This window comes from Convolutriloba macropyga, chromosome 12 (assembly GCF_964194025.1).
Source record: "Convolutriloba macropyga chromosome 12, txConMacr16.3, whole genome shotgun sequence".
Lineage (NCBI taxonomy): Eukaryota > Metazoa > Xenacoelomorpha > Acoela > Convolutidae > Convolutriloba > Convolutriloba macropyga.
In genome coordinates this window covers 7295014-7312454 of record NC_134479.1, presented here as the reverse complement: position 1 = coordinate 7312454, position 17441 = coordinate 7295014, and the positions used below count along the sequence as shown (strand labels likewise).

The 17441-nt window shown below is 32.9% G+C and overlaps 1 protein-coding gene across 1 annotated transcript in view; it reads right to left on the bottom strand.

The window, feature by feature from the left end:
• LOC142350961 (uncharacterized) overlaps positions 1–17441 on the bottom strand; it is a 114093-nt gene that overhangs the window by 76875 nt on the left and 19777 nt on the right. The window contains exon 5 of the mRNA XM_075402988.1: positions 11836–13404. Within this exon, the coding sequence (XP_075259103.1) occupies positions 11836–13404 (1569 nt within the window). The remainder of the gene's footprint in view (positions 1–11835; positions 13405–17441) is intronic.

Genomic DNA, 17441 nt, shown 5'->3' with positions numbered 1-17441 from the left:
TACGGGTTCCACCCGCGAGCGAAGCTCGAAGCCTAAGCCCAAGCCCAAGGTTAGGCCAAAGGCTAAAATTAAGCTTGAAGCTAAGGGTCTATCTCTAGCGAATAAAAAGAAATTAGTTATTATTTATGCTCAGGCTTTTGTTAAGACTAGTAGGAAATAATGACAAGGACTATAGTTATAATTATAACTATGACTTAATTACAACTATGACTTAATTTTAACTAAGACTATGTCTATGATATAATATCAACCATCTTATCACCATCACTATTCACACTAATAACCTTTCTATTTAATACTAATGCATGACATATAACATCTGCAACTGCAGCACTAAATTTAAAATTAAGTTGTATTGGTTGTGGTCCTATATGATCCTTTTGATATCTAGTATCGAATACATATATTCTATAACTACTTTTGAATGTTCTATGATTTATATATGGTTATATATTATGTGGTAGCCCATTATAATCTTTATTAAAGCTAACAATCTCTTTAAAAGCCTCATTATAATTATTGGTACCATAATTAATATTCATTCTATCCTCGGGATAAAACTCACTACCAATGTTACAATAACATTCAGTAACAGCCATTATATCATATATACTTGCATCATGAGTTTGTTCATTAACATTATTATTTTCAAAACCAACTATTATATATTGTGGTCTTTACATACCACTTTTCATACCAAGATCAAACAACAAGTTAGTAGCATTGGGCACATTCTTATAAAATGTCTTTCTTTCATAATAACTAAAGTCTACATTATTCTTTTTTACTTAAACCCTTTTGCACAATAATTCTATTATCATTACTAGGATCAATACTAGGTACACACCATGATATATCTCTAATTTTTATATTACCATTATTAGCAACTGCACCAGGATTAGCCATAACTCTATATAGAGCTCTATCATTATTATTTCTTTTTAATATTAGTTTAAATCCTAAACCATATATAACCTTCTCTAAATCATTTACGAAACCAAATAGATCACTCATCTTATTCATCAAACACATATTACCTCGTTGTGCAGCAATATGGTCACCTTTAAGTTGACTATCTCTATTGCCTTGATTTCTAACAAAACCACTCTCATATTCATCAACAGTACTAGTTAATAACTTATACATCAATAGATTAGGATGACAATGATCTATATATTCAATAGTCCTACCACCACTAGTTTCAAGCTTAATTGAACTAAACAATGCCATCATAACATAATTAACTAATCTGATGTTAGCATCATTGGCAAATACATCCCCAGCATCATCTGATACAACAAACTCTATCTCTAGATATGAATCATGTAAATTTAAATAATTCTCTTCTCTATTGAGTTTGATATTAAGGTTAGTATTGATTGTATTCATTGTTGCCAGATTATTTGGTTTATATTTTATAATCTTACTTTTGTGTATATCATTATTATAACCATAAGTTGTATACAAATTAAAATCCATTTTTATTAGATAAAAAATGACAGACAATTGAATCTTAAGGGAACTACAAAATTTACATGAAACTTTAACTAAAACTAAAAAAGAGCATACACTTAGCTTTAGAATGATAAAACCAACAGAAAAGTTTAACTTTAGTGAACCTATACTTAACTCATCAAAATTAGGTTTAATTAGATTATCTGTTTATAATTCGGTGTTTAATGTGAATAGAAGGAACAATCAATCCTTATATGATACCCAACGTGAAACTTGGTCAAATACCAGTATTTTAGCTATTATACCAGGAGCATATGAATTATTCGAAATAGCAGAATTAATAAAAGAAGAAACAAATGGTAACGTTATAATAGAATCTGATAAGAAAACAATGAAAAGTTTAATGGAAGTTAAACAAGGTGCAATTAACTTTGACATAGAAAATTCAATAGCCCCATTACTGGGCTTTAGAAAACTAGTATATGAACAAGGTAAATATACATCTCAAAAAATTTTTGATATTATGGGTTTTTGTACTATTAACATTCATTGTAATGTGATATCTGGTGTTAAAGATAATGGGATTAACACAGACATACTATATACTTTTACTCTAACAGAACCACCAGGTTACTTGATAAATTTTATACCAACTAATATCTTGTATCAAAATGTAACTAAAGATAGAATAGAATATACAGAGTTTCATATTAAAGATGAGCATCGAAGACCTATAGACTTTAATGGTGATGTATTAAGTTTTACTTTACATCTGGTGTAACTTCGTTGATCTGACGTAGTCAGCTGACCAAAGGTCCATCAGTGAAGCTACTTCGCAGATCTGTGTTAACACAGCAACTTCGTTGATCTGGTGTAGCTATAAACTTAAACTTAAACTAAACTACAAAACTCTCCGATCCCAATTAATTCTTAGTTTACAATTAATATTTTTATTTTTAGTTATATCAATGACAATGTAATTATAAGGCTCTTTCCATACCTTATTACATATATTAGCAAAATCAAAATAACTAAGTTCAACATTATTAAAGAAATCTTGATATATCGATGCTAGGACTTTACCTCTCTGTTCAAATAAAATAAATAGATTACAGTTCTCTCTAACACTCTGCCTATCCAGAGAGAACAGGTTTTGATTAAGATATATCATATTGCAATTATTATGTCTATCTCGACAAAAGTATTCATTAAAAACTGGTTCTTTCGCTCTAACATCATCAAATATCATTAGTTTCTTTAAGTCTTTGAGTAATTTATCAGGAGATGGTAAATCTTTTATATCTTTAATAAATTCTATAAATGCTTTTGGGTTTATTCTTTCTAATCCATTGAATTGATCACCAGTAGGTCCAATGATGTATAGCTTATCAAAATATATACTAGCTAGAATTAGTTTTTTTTAATAAGAATGTCTAACCACATTCACTAGGACCAGATATTATACATCTAAAGTTATCTGGGAATGTGGCTGCAGTAATTATATCATCATCATTTAGCCATGATTGCCTATCTTCATTTATATTTACAGAGATCGGTGAAACCGCTTCACGGATTGTGTTAGTAGGACTATTGTTATTAGGTTTACCCTTTTGATGGGACTTCGTCCATGCTTCGCCATAGGACTTCGTCCATCCGGGAACCGGTTCCACCGATGTTTCACCATGTTTTTCAACAAATAGATCTTCGAACGAGCTTTGCTCGTGGCTAGCCAAGCAGGTGCCAAGATATATAAAATTATCATCTGCGAAGCAGGTTACCTGATTAACATTATCATTAACATTATTATTATAATTAACATTATCATTAACATTATTAGCAAAGCTATTTCGTAGATCATTAACATTATCATTATCATTAACATTATTATCAAAGCTACTTCGTAGATCATCTGCGAAGCAGGTTCCCTGTGTAACATTATCCTTATCATTATCATTATCAATGTCATTATCATTATCATTATCATTATCATTATCATTGTCATTATCATTATCATTATCATTAAATTATCATTATCATTATCATTATCATTATCATTATCATTATCATTATCATTATCATTAACATTACCATTATCATTATCATTATCATTATCATTATCATTATCATTATCATTATCATTATCATTATCATTATCATTATCATTATCATTATTAGCAAAGCTACTTCGCAGATCATTATCATTATCATTAACATTAACATTAACATTACAACCTAAACAAAAACACTAATTATACATTCCTGGATATTTACATTGATTAACTAGAATATTCAAAGCACTTTTAATTCTAAATCCTCTATCAATAAGATGGATCATATATAAACAATAAGCCCCACAATAAGATTCATCATATTGTTGTATTCTCTCATTAGAGCCTAGATCAACATATTCTTCTAAAAATAGTGGTGGGGTTTCTACACCAAAACTATCAAAGTAATACACAGGACCACCTCTTTTTATAAATAAAACCCAATGTGTACCATCAGTTGGATGTAGATTGACAAAATTGTTGAAGTCAGGTTGCCCGGTGAAGCCGTTTCACGGATACTATCTGGAGTCTCATCTCTCATTACTATTTCAACTGGTGTTAGACTTATATCTTTAGCTATATCCTTTATTCTGATACCACTCATAGCGTTATTATCAATATTAAATTTATTTTTGAATTCCTCAAAAGTTAGGATAAGCAATTTTATATAATAAATTTCATATATAAAAATGGATAAAGTTGGTATACTTTTTTTTTCTTGTTATTATAATTGGAATTTGTTATTTATTATATGGTTCAATACCAAGTAAATATACAAAACTAGAAGAAAGCTTTGGTGGATTTATGAATAGGAATCTAGTTAGATTTGAATATGAAAAGTCACCATTACATACTATTGTTTATGGTGGAACTGGCACAGAGAAAACATATTTTATTAAACAATACTTAAAATTATACTCAGTCCAAGACCAAGACGAAAACAAAAACCAAAACCAAAACCAAGACCAAAACCAAAACCAAGATCTGCGAAGCAGTTTGGTAAACCACGAACAAAGTTCGTTCACTGATCAAGCTAAAAATATAGTTTTAGTGTGTAAAGATGACAGAGACTGGATAGATCCTGAGTCCCATAAGTTTTATACTGGGTTTAATAAATGTGATATAAATATGATCACAAAAAATAATATGCATAAATTTCAAAACTGTGTAATAGTACTTGATGATATGGGTGATAGGTTAAATAAGGATATAGCTTATTATTTTACTGAAGGTAGACATTATAATATTCAAATGATTGTAATGTGTCATAAACTAGCTCAAATACTTAATACAGCAAGAATGAGTTGTGATACTATTTATTTAGCAACATATAATGGACCTGATCTATTTAAAAACATTAATGAGATATATAAATGTGAATATGACTTTAGTAAAATAATTAGTGAGTTAAATAGTAACCATTATAATCGTACAGATGGAATGTCAGATGAAATTCGTTATGGTATAATTAAAAATAATAAGGAGGAGAATACTTTTATTATTATTAATAGTAATAGAACAATGATATATGATTCAAGAGTTGGTTTCCTTGATTTAGAAGCTCTTAGTTTAAAAGATGAATTATAAACAGAAGATATAAATAAACTTATAGCATATATGAAACCACTCATGATAAATGCAACAGATAGAAATGTTATTAATCACGATATTCTATTTTAATAAACTTCTTAAATTAAATAATATTAAAATACAGAATGATGTTTTAACTAAAGAAATGATTATGGGAAAGGGTATATCAGCTGTGGTATGATTATGGGAAAGTTTATCAGCTATTGGTGGAATTATAAGCTCGGGTTTATTTATATCTAGTTATATTTATCCTGATATAATATCAAGAAATGCTGGGAGTGTAGCAATGGGAGCAAGCACAATGTTGAGTAGAGTAAATACATTAGTTAAAGTTGGATATGGAGAAGAGTTGGATAATGATCTGCGAAGTAGCTTTGCTGATCTACGAACAGACGAAGTCCGTGGCAAGCAAAGTTCGTTGGAGAACCACGAACGAAGTTCGTTCACTGATCTACGAAAAGCAATACAATAAGAATATATAAATCAGTGTAGCTGTGACTTCGTCAATGAAGAGATGGGAATTTTGAATAGAAAGGTAGGTAAGTTTTTAACCAGACTATATGGAAAAAATGAAGAAATTAGAGAAGAGATTATAAAAGAATTAGACCTTGAATTGATTTTGGATAAGAGATGTGAAATTAATATACTCAATACGTTAGGAAATAAATATTTAGCAGAGTGTATCACATCTAAAGATAATACTAAAGATTTAATTGAAATCATGGTTAAATATTATCCGCGAAGCAGTTCCACTGATGGACAAAATCCTATGATTAGGTAAAAATTATAGTTTACCCTATTATAAATGCTTTTAAAATGTTTAGAGTGTAACTATAAATATGGAAACATTGCTGTTTTAAGATATCATCATGAATAATGTCATAAAGATGAAACTGATAAATGTATGTGTGGTAATATAATACTAAGTGGTATTTGTGCTAATAATTTTGCACCATGGGGTTGTTCTTTAAAAAAGGAATCTAGTTCTAGTTCTAGTTCTAGTTCTAGCTCTAGTTCTAGTTCTGGTTCTAGTTCTAGTTCTAGTTCTGGTTCTGGCTCTAGTTCTAGCTCTAGTTCTAGTTCTGGTTCTGGTTCTAATTCTGGTTCTAGTTCTGGTTCTATCTATGACTCTAACTCTAACTCAGATCCTAACCTTAACCCTAACCTTAACCCTAACCTTAACCCTAACCTTAACCCTAACATTAACCCTAACCTTAACTCTAACCTTAACCCTAACCATAACCCTAACCTTAGCCCAGAAGTCTTATTTAGAAGTTGTAATAAATGTATTTTTGTAAAACCACTAACTTATTTTGATGAGAGTAAGTATACATGTAGAAGTTGTACTTCAGCTAAAGTTAATTGTCCATATTGTACTTCTGTTGTGAGATATGATGGGATACGGGCTCATGTAAAGAAACAACATCCAGATGTAGAATTAACTAGAGGATTTAGTAGAAGCTTATTAGATAAAAGACAAAATCCTAGAGCTGTAAGTCCTTTAGTTATTGTCCGAACAGAGGAAAGTTGTTCATGTAAATACTATAATTTTTTATCATTTCTTATTAATAATGGAATAAATATAGAAAAAGTAAAAGAAAATATAAATTTATTGAAGAGCATAGATAATTTGAAATAAAAAGTATAAAAAAATAAAAAATATCAAAATAGGGGGAATCACTCTTTAAGAGCGAAAAAGAGCGATCTTTCTACTGGGGGATCACTTCGAATAAGAGTGAATTGCTCTTAAAGAGTGAAATGTAAATTTTGCTTTGATTTTTTGATTTTTTGTTTTATTTTTGATTTTAATTGATTTTTTTATTGAATTTAGAGCTAATATATAGTAGTGGATAAAACAAGGATTCCAACAAACAGTAAAATTTGGCCCGATTCCACATGCGCGATTAGCGTTAGGAGAAAGGGACAAATTTTACTGGTGTTGGAATCCTTGTTTTATCCACTACTGCTTTTTCCAACAATAAACAAAGGCATATTGTTTGCGGCTTCGTTCCCCAAAAGCAACCCTAGCTGCAAAGAAACCAAGAATTCTGTATTTTTGAGACCATGGAAAGAGTTTTCAAAGTTTTCATACTCTACCGACTGATTAGAACTTTTACATTCATTACGTGGCAAATGTCCAAAAAGACAAATTTCAAAAATGGTCTCCACAGATAACTAATGCAATCGTTTATGAACGTTCCTATTCTTTTCAGTATCTGAAAACATGGTAGGATCAGTTCTCAATTACAATTTAAAAAATTCAACAAACTGTAGACAACATTCTCAGTCCCCTTAGAAGAACAGCTCCGATAATAAACAACAAATCATTTAGCAAGACGTCCACGATAATAAAGAAAAAACTGCAAATTTTTAAAAACAACTTCATTTCATTCTCCTTCCACAAAAACACGGTTATCGAAGTTATTATGTTCCACAACCATCAATATGAATATCGACATTCTTTCACACAATGGCAGTTTACAAAACAAACACCAATTTAGTAGAACACCACTGAGAGACAATAAAAGGACGACAAACGTTGGTCAAAAACCAGTTTTTACCATTTCATTGAAAATAGTCGACATCAAATACATTGGAACACGAAATTTAGGCCTGAACTCTTTAACATCTGTTGCACTATCCATAGATAGAAATCATATATCGATTTCAATCAAAACATTTGTGGAAACACAAAATAAAAGTAGCAACAAATGTAGGCAGCAGAGTTCAAAGGCGGTCAAAGTCAATATGATTAATTGCAACAAACTGAAAACCTTAAGTGTAATCAATTACACCAAATTAGCAAATTAGAGATCAAATGGGACTTATCATTAATAGGTAGACTACGAGGACAGTACGACAGAAGCAACTGAAGAACTCGCAAAATAAGAACATAAACCGATTAAAGTCGGAAGAATTGCTATCAAACGACAGGCGGGTAGAAAAACATTTGACTCCGCCGGGATTCGAAAAACTAACCTCCAGATTTATAAACAAATGCACCGACCACTCGGCTATCAGTCCCTTGATTTTACTCTGCTGTAACCGACTTTATATTAGCAACAAGCTTTACTTTGGAGTGAGAGCAGTAGAGATCACTCAAAAATGAAGAATGAAAGCGTAAAAAAGTCACTTGGGAAGCCAAAGAATGTTCTAGTAGAAAAGCGCAAAAATGGTCAATTGAAAAATTTGCATAAAAAAACACACGTTTACAATAATCGCTATGAAATTCGTTCAAGCGCAAATAAAAAAAATCTTTAAAATTTTTTTTAAAAACAAGTCGTGTCAAAGTTGTTAAAATCTTCAGTTTTGAAATGAAAACACATGATTACCACCATGAGACTTATCATTAGTGAGACTAAGTGACAGAGCAACAAAAATAAGACAAGTGGAAAAATAGTAAAAAACATAACCGACTAACGTCGGGCGAACTGATCTCAAACGACTGGCGAGCGGCTGGCTTCGTCAACAGCTAGCCACGGTTTAGTGTCCTCAGAGCGTTACCTCTTTATCCCGTTTTTGAGTACGAAAGTAAAATGAGTCAGACGAAGAATCGGCCCAGCAAAAATTGCATAAAAGACAAACAGAATTCATATATTGGCTACAAATTGCTTTTGAGAGCAATAAACAATGGTTTCCTAAAAGTGCCTGTTAGACACTTTACGATAAAAATCTATCAACTATAACTCATTGATAATGAGGATCAGAGATGGTGACATAACGCCACATAACATTAGCTGAAGTGCGGAATCAATAAAAAAAAGAGGGAGAGGGAGAGAGAGAGAGAGAGAGAGAGAGAGTGATAAAACGTCAACGAGAAAGAGAAGGAAAGGAACTCCAACCCAAAAGGAGAGAAGGAGACAAGAATATCTCCCATGCTTAGATTCGACACCTCAACTTCTAGTTTTCTAGCCTCGTTAATAAATAAATCACATAGAAAAAAAAGTGAAAAAGGCAAAATCAAAAAAAGTTTTGAACTCCGCAATAAAAGAAAATCAAAACCATTTTTTTTGTCTCAAAAGTTCAGTCAAGTAATACATCTCCGAGAGTTGAAAAGTTTCGTTGGCCAGTAATGGTCGTTAAACTCAGAAAAGGACAAAAGATATTTAAAAAATTTGGAAAAAATTGCAAAATTTAACAAATTCTTGCTAAAATTCAAGACATTAATATCTTAAGAACCATTTCATTGTCTCAAGAGACTATCCAGTATCCCTCTTTCAAGTCTGAAATAGTTTCACTGGCTCATAAAAATCCATTCGCTTGGAACATAAAAATTTTCCAAAAATTTGAAAAGTTCAAGTTTTATCCAAAAATTATTAAAACTGGAGTCATAAAAAATGTTGATCATAATCCCATTAACTCTAGAAAAAATGCAGCAGCTTATTATCAAACCTTAAACCTTGGAGGAGGTCCCAGGGCCTCTGTTGCCGGAAAAATTCAAAAACATGAAAAAATTGTTAATAATTTTAAAAATTGCTTAAATTCATGATAGTAAAATTTTGAAGAACATTCCATTACATCTATAAACTATGCAACAACATATTATCAAGCCCTAGAAGAAGTTCTTGCGGCTAGAGAAACCTAAAAATGACGAAATTTTCACCCTTGAGGCTTTTTTGACCCTTGAGGCTCACAAAATCTGAATAATGACTATAAATATTAAAAAATTGGAAAAAAACAAGTCAAAAAATGTCAAAAATATGATAAAATTCGAGCTGTTAAAATATTGCAAGACATTCCATATAATCTAAAAATTATTCAGAAATCTATTTTCAAACATTAGAAGAGGTTTCTTGGCTCTTAAGGCTAAAAAGTCTAAAAAACGACAAAAAATTTCAAAGAAAAACTTGAAAAAAAGAAAGTTTTATCAAAAAATTGCAAAAATTTGTGACATTAAAAAGTTTAAAAACTATTCCATTACTATTAAAAAAAATTGTCAGTAATAGTTTTATTATCAAACCCCATAGGATGTTTTCTGGCCCCTGGGTCTGGAAAGACCTGAATAAGGAAAACTGCACGTTTTGTCAAAAATTGCCAAAATTCGTGATGTTAAAATGTTGAAACCATTCCATTACCACTGCAAACAATGCAGTAACCTATTATCAAACCTTAGAGGAGGATCCTTGACACCTAGGGCTGAAAAAACCCAAAACGTCAAAAATAGTATAAATAAATTTGCGTTTTTAGCAAGCGGCTGCTCGTCAGTAGCTAGCCACGGGGGGTGGGGGGGGGGGGGGGGAGGATAGGGGGTCAACAGTGGGGGTGTCTTCAACCTCTAAGAACCGCTCTTCGCACCATAAGTATAAGTATGAGTCTTCAAAACAGTTTGAGCTTTTGAGGACGAAAAGTCAAAAGCGTCAGTAGAAAAATCGGTCGAACGAAAAGTTGCATAATAAAGACCGACAGGACGAATATAATTGCTACAAACTTTGTTTGAGAGCAATTAAAAACTGTTAATTTTTTATATTCAAAACGTGCAAACAATTAAATATAAAAAAAGCATCAAATTGACCAAATTGTGACTCACAGGAGAACCATTTAGATCTGTCCTTTATGAGAAAAAAAAAACAATAGAACAATAAAAAAATCATAAAAGTAGGAAGAGTCCACAAACTCGTGTTATTTTTTTTGAAATTTTCAAACCGTATCAAATTAATTCAGTAAAATTAATTTAAATATACCTTAAGAGAGAACTAAAGAGACCTATTTTTAAAGAGATAAATGAAAAACAACAAAGAAGTCCTATTTATCCAGCAGCGTGATTAAAATCAGTACTCCATTTTTAGTTTTCATTGACACGAATGGGTCGAAAAAAGTGAGGACATCTTACAAAAAAGGGGCACCAATACAGTTCAAATTCTTCGAATTGTAAAAAGGAGTGCGCCTTAAGAGCTTGACGGTGGCTATTAAAGATATTGCAGTATTCGAAACTAATGAAAAGACACATGAGGCTCTGTTTTATGTTTGAAATCGAAATTTTTCGAAGTGAGAAAATGTCAAGACAAAAATCTGGTGACGAATATTAATTTTGAAACACTTTTTAGTTAATATTCTAAAATGTTGTGTATCTTCTTTCAATTTACATCAACAATCTTGCCATATCGCATCACAAGAACATCCTTCAATATCTTAGAAATGATTCTGGTTGAGGCCTCGACTTCTGGAAAAGCCTGGCGCGACCCCAAATTCGTTCATTTTGACTATATCTCGACCAAACTTTTTAATGCTGGGCTTTACCTCAACTCTAATTTTGCTGCTGAATTTTAGCTCAACCCAAACATGATAATCAACTTTAGCTGAACTCAAAATTGATGATCTGAAAATGGCCAAGAAAATTTCAATCGGGCCGAGGAGTTGTTTAAATTAAACGTAATTTGACATTGGTGAACTCTTGCATAGGTAAAGTCCAGAACTTTTGGCCCTTGTGGACAATTTGGCTCTTATATTTTTCGAAAATAGACAAAAAATTTTAAAATCGAGAATTAATAGCCAATAAGTAGCCAAAAGTAATTGTTGTCAATGAACATAACTAACCCAACCCCCTAGCTCTAGAACGATTCGTGAAAATTCATTTCACAAATTCTCTCAGTAAAGCTATTCAAAAAATTGACGAGAGAACAATCTCATTTCAGAGAAGAGCACTGCAATTGAACAGTAATCCAAACTAACAAAGAGGGGTGCATCTTTTCTATTATACAACTTCCATTTTAATGAAAACAGAGGCAACGTAATCTGAACTAACAGTGCGCTTGTGACACCAGTCGAGCGACTTGATGGCGCCCGAATTTCTCCTGTCGTAGCAGTCACACTTGTTGTGGATGAAGTAGTAGGTGATGTTGTACTGCTTGTGGTTGATGATGTAGTTGAAGAAGTGGTAGGTGATGATGTACTGCTTGTTGTGGATGATGAAGTCGATGAAGTGGTAGGTGATGATGTGCTACTTGTGGTTGATGATGTAGTTGAAGAAGTGGTAGGTGATGATGTGCTGCTTGTGGTTGATGATGTAGTTGACGAAGTGGTAGGTGATGATGTGCTACTTGTGGTTGATGAGGTAGTTGAAGAAGTGGTAGGTGATGATGTACTGCTTGTGGTTGATGATGTAGTTGAAGAAGTGGTAGGTGATGATGTGCTACTTGTGGTTGATGATGTAGTTGAAGAAGTGGTAGGTGATGATGTGCTACTTGTGATTGATGAGGTAGTTGAAGAAGTGGTAGGTGATGATGTACTGCTTGTTGTGGATGATGAAGTCGATGAAGTGGTAGGTGATGATGTGCTACTTGTGGTTGATGAGGTAGTTGAAGAAGTGGTAGGTGATGATGTGCTGCTTGTGGTTGATGATGTAGTTGACGAAGTGGTAGGTGATGATGTGCTGCTTGTGGTTGATGATGTAGTTGACGAAGTGGTAGGTGATGATGTGCTACTTGTGGTTGATGAGGTAGTTGAAGAAGTGGTAGGTGATGATGTGCTACTTGTGGTTGATGATGTAGTTGAAGAAGTGGTAGGTGATGATGTACTGCTTGTTGTTGATGATGAGGTCGATGAAGTGGTAGGTGATGATGTGCTACTTGTGGTTGATGATGTAGTTGAAGAAGTGGTAGGTGATGATGTGCTGCTTGTTGTGGATGATGAAGTCGATGAAGTGGTAGGTGATGATGTGCTACTTGTGGTTGATGATGTAGTTGAAGAAGTGGTAGGTGATGATGTACTGCTTGTGGTTGATGATGTAGTTGACGAAGTGGTAGGTGATGATGTACTGCTTGTTGTGGATGATGAAGTCGATGAAGTGGTAGGTGATGATGTGCTACTTGTGGTTGATGAGGTAGTTGAAGAAGTGGTAGGTGATGATAAGCTGCTTGTGGTTGATGATGTAGTTGACGAAGTGGTAGGTGATGATGTGCTGCTTGTGGTTGATGATGTAGTTGACGAAGTGGTAGGTGATGATGTGCTGCTTGTGGTTGATGATGTAGTAGACGAAGTGGTAGGTGATGATGTGCTGCTGGTTGTTGATGATGAAGTCGATGAAGTTGTAGGTGATATTGTGCTGCTGGTTGTAGACGATGAAGTTGAGGAAGTAGTAGGTGATGATGTGCTGCTGGTTGTAGACGATGAAGTTGATGAAGTTGTAGGTGATGACGTGCTGCTGGTTGTAGACGATGAAGTTGATGAAGTTGTAGGTGATGATGTACTGCTGGTTGTAGACGATGAAGTTGATGAAGTTGTAGGTGATGATGTGCTGCTGGTTGTAGACGATGAAGTTGACGAAGTAGTGGGTGAAGAGGTGCTACTTGTTGTCGATGATGTTGTTGACGACCTGTTTAAACATAAACATGGAAGGCTACTTTAAATAATCACCATTTTTTTTTCGAAATATATATAAAAAGTTCGATTAATCGTTGCTTTAGGTAAATAAGTTGTAATGATATTGTGTTCTGTTTTAATGGCAATTTGTGACATGTGATGATTCAGCTGCATTATAATTGAGGAGATAACATAGTTTTTAAATCGAGCTGAAAAAAATTGCCGGCTATCACCAAAAATATTTGAATGCCACGTACTCAAACAAATGGTCGCTTCTTACAAGAAATATTTATTTGAAAATGAATATGTGAAATTTTCATGCCCTCATAAAACGATAGAATTTTTGCTGCACTTCTTTTTGTCTAACTTAGCAGAAACAGTGTTAAACACCCGAAATCACCAATTTAAATTTTTTTTATGGGATTCCCGATATCAGTCAACAAAAAGGGGCCGACAAAATTTATCAAAAAAGTTAATAAAAAAAGAATAAATCAAAGTAACAATAACATAATAAATCAAACTTAAATCTGCATTGAACTAAAACTATTAGACAAAAAGACAGAATCAAAAAAAACTGCCGTTTTCTGAAAAATTTTAAAGAATCTTTCATCATATTTTTGATTTATCCAACAGTTATAGAACCCGAAAACTCATTTGGTGTCATAACATTTTATTTATGCTGGCCCTTTTGGTTAAAAAAACCACAAGAATGCAAACTGAATTAAAAAAGCTGCGGATGTTTGTAATAAGAACCAAGAAAACTGCAAAAAAATTTAAGAAGGAATGGCACTTGGTACAAAAATTACTATATTAACAATATGTCAACAATTCGGGAAAATTAGGGGCCTTCATACAGACATTCTGAGGAGAACAAAATAATTGAGAAAAATGTAAAGATAAACCTGAATTGATTGAGTAGAAGAAGACAATTTATTACAACATATTATTATTATTATTATTATTATTATTATTATAATTATTATTATTATTATTATTATTATTATTATTATTATTATTATTATTATTATTATAAGGCGCACTCCTTTTTACAATTCGAAGAATTTGAACTGTATTGGTGTCCCTTTTTTGTAAGATGTCCTCACTTTTTTCGACCCATTCGTGTCAATGAAAACTAAAAATATTCTCCCACGCCTATTTTTTATGCACCAGTCAGAAATGGTAAAACAGAAAGGCACTAAAACAAGTAACAACGCCTCTGAAAATTTTCCTTGCGGCTCCTGCAAATTGAATTGCAAAAATTACTGCATTAACTGTTTTAAATGCAATTTATGGTTTCACGTTGCATGTACAGATTTGTCGCATGAAAACTTCGTGGCATTGGACAAGATAAATGGTGCTTTTTGGGCCTGCGTGGCCTGTAGAGCAAAGGTCATAGGTCACCAAAACAATGAAACAGAAAGTTTGCATAATTTCCAACAGAGCGCTGCTGAAATAAGAGACGACTTGCAAAAAGAGATTACTGAATTTAAAAGTGAAATGCTCAACAACATAAAAGAAATTAAATTGACGCTTAAAAATTCACGATACGAGAATGAACCTCAAAAGATTACTGAGAAGTTAAGAGTGAATGCTGATCTAACTAGTCAATCAGAGCGAGCAAATAAAATCATAGTTTTCGGAGTACCAGAAAAAACAAACGATACATTAGTGACCGTATTGGACAGAATCAGTTATGACAAAAAATCAGTTGAAGAACTTGCTCGAAAAGTTGGAATCCAGACATTAAATATTGAAGATATTTTTCGTCTGGGTAAATTTAGCTCAACCCAAACTCGTCCGCGACCGCTGGTTGTAAAATTTTCAAACACTTGGAATTGCAGAATCATGATGATGTCAAATTCAAAATTGAAGGCCGACAATGTATTTATCAAACCGTTTTTATCGAAAAATGAGTGGGAAAAAGAAAAACAAGCTCTAGAGTATCGATTTAAACTTGCTCAAAACATGAATACCAACCGTTAAAATTAGATCAGCTAGGCTGTTTTTCAGGAACAAAATGATTGACACTAACTTATCTATAGAAGAAAATAGTCGCCTACTAACGAACTCTCCTGATTTCAGTTGACTACAATCAAGTAAAATTTTGCGTGTACTATCATTGAATTGTCGTTCATTATTAAGTATGGATAGACGAGTGATGTTGGATATCCTCCTAAAAACTATTAATCCCGATATTGTTTGCCTCACAGAAACCTGGTTAAACCCAATTATTGAAAACCAAGAAGTCTTAATTAGTCAATCTTATTCAATCCAGTCGCGATCAGATAGAAAACATGGACCTCACGGGGGTGTCTTAATGGCACACCGAAACACCTTATCATGCAAGATGGAGGTTTTGCGAACAAATTCAGATTTCATTTGTTGTTGCTTATACATTTTCAAGGAGGTTACAATCGTTATTATCACCATTTATAATCCCCCAGCTGACAGCAAATATAGAATCAGTGCAAAATTGTTCTGCAAAACCATTCAAGAGATTGTCCGAGATGTCCAAGAATATCAAAGGTCGATTGAATCCTTTACTTTCTTTTTGAATGGTGATATTAACTTCACTCACACAGATTGGCTTACTTTGAGTAGTAATTGTTCATACGAAAAAGCAGTTTTGAACGAATTCAAAAAACTAAATATGTCATCACTGCAATCTCATGCAAGCTCGCTGGACATTTTTCTGAGTAACAATGCTAATTTGTGTAGCGAAATAATAGAGGAGAAATCGTTCTCAGATCACAAGTATTTGTTAGCTGAAATTTCGATTGAATATGCTGAGCAAGAACTCTTGCCTAAAATGAAACGTTTAAACATTGGCAAAGCTAATTGGAACGAATTTACGATCAATTTTAATTTTCCAATGTCTTCATTTGACTCAGTTGATAATATTGTCGACTCCTTTTACCATAAATTAGAAGTAGCGTCTTCTATTGCAATTCCACTCAAAACATCTAGAAGAACGAATGCACCTTTTTACATGTCCTCTAACAGTATCCATTTAGAAAATAAACTCAGAACAGCTTTAAAAATACACAAAACGCAGAGAAAATTTCACGACTTAGAGAAGAATTATCCATTTCTCTAAATAATGACAAGAAAAATTTCGTTGAAAAAAGCAAGGTCTGGTCAACAAACGATGCATATAAATTGATGAGACAAATAACAAAACAACCAGCTCTTTCAGAGAAAATGGTGTACATGGAAAAAGAAGTCTTTGGGTACAAGAGCATTGCAGATTGTTTTAACAATTATTTCGCTTCTGTTTTTGTTCAAGACGATACTGAAGTTGTTATTCCATTTAATCAAAGTCCAGAAACATTTCTTGATGACATTCAGTTTAGCAAAGCGGCTATGAGCGAGGAAGTCAAAAACATACGTAGTGGTGCTAACTTTTCTGATGGAATCAGTCCAAAATTTCTGAAATCTGCTTTACCGTACATTTCGAATCAACTTTTGTTTATCTTCAGTTGCTGTGTTAGCAAATGTGAGTTTCCCAGTTTGTGGGAAAAAGTGCATGTACGACCTCATTTCAAAAGTGGTAGCAAATTTGATATCAAAAACTACCGACCGATTGCCATGCTTAGCTCCTTGTCACTACTATTTGAGCGTATGGTGTATAAACAGTTCTCAATCTTTCTGCAACAAAAGCTTTGCGTAGAGCAACATGGTTTTAGGAAAAATCGTTCAACCATCACTCAATTACTTGTCTACTGCAACAGGTTGTATGAGTTACTTGAAGCCAACAAAATGCCAATGACAGTGTATCTAGACATAGCAAAAGCCTTTGACACCATCAATTATAACATCATACTTGTAAAATTATGTCGAATGGGATTTGATAGTGCTTTCTTGAGGTTTTTTGCGTCATATTTAACAGATCGACAACAGAGAGTTGTAATATCTTGCGGAAAATCGGACTTTCGACCGATCACCAGCGGTGGGCCTCAAGGGTCAATTTTCACTGTGTTTCTTTTTTCCGTTTATATAAATGACCTACCCAAAATAATTGTCAATGAGTGCTTTTTATACGCGGATGAG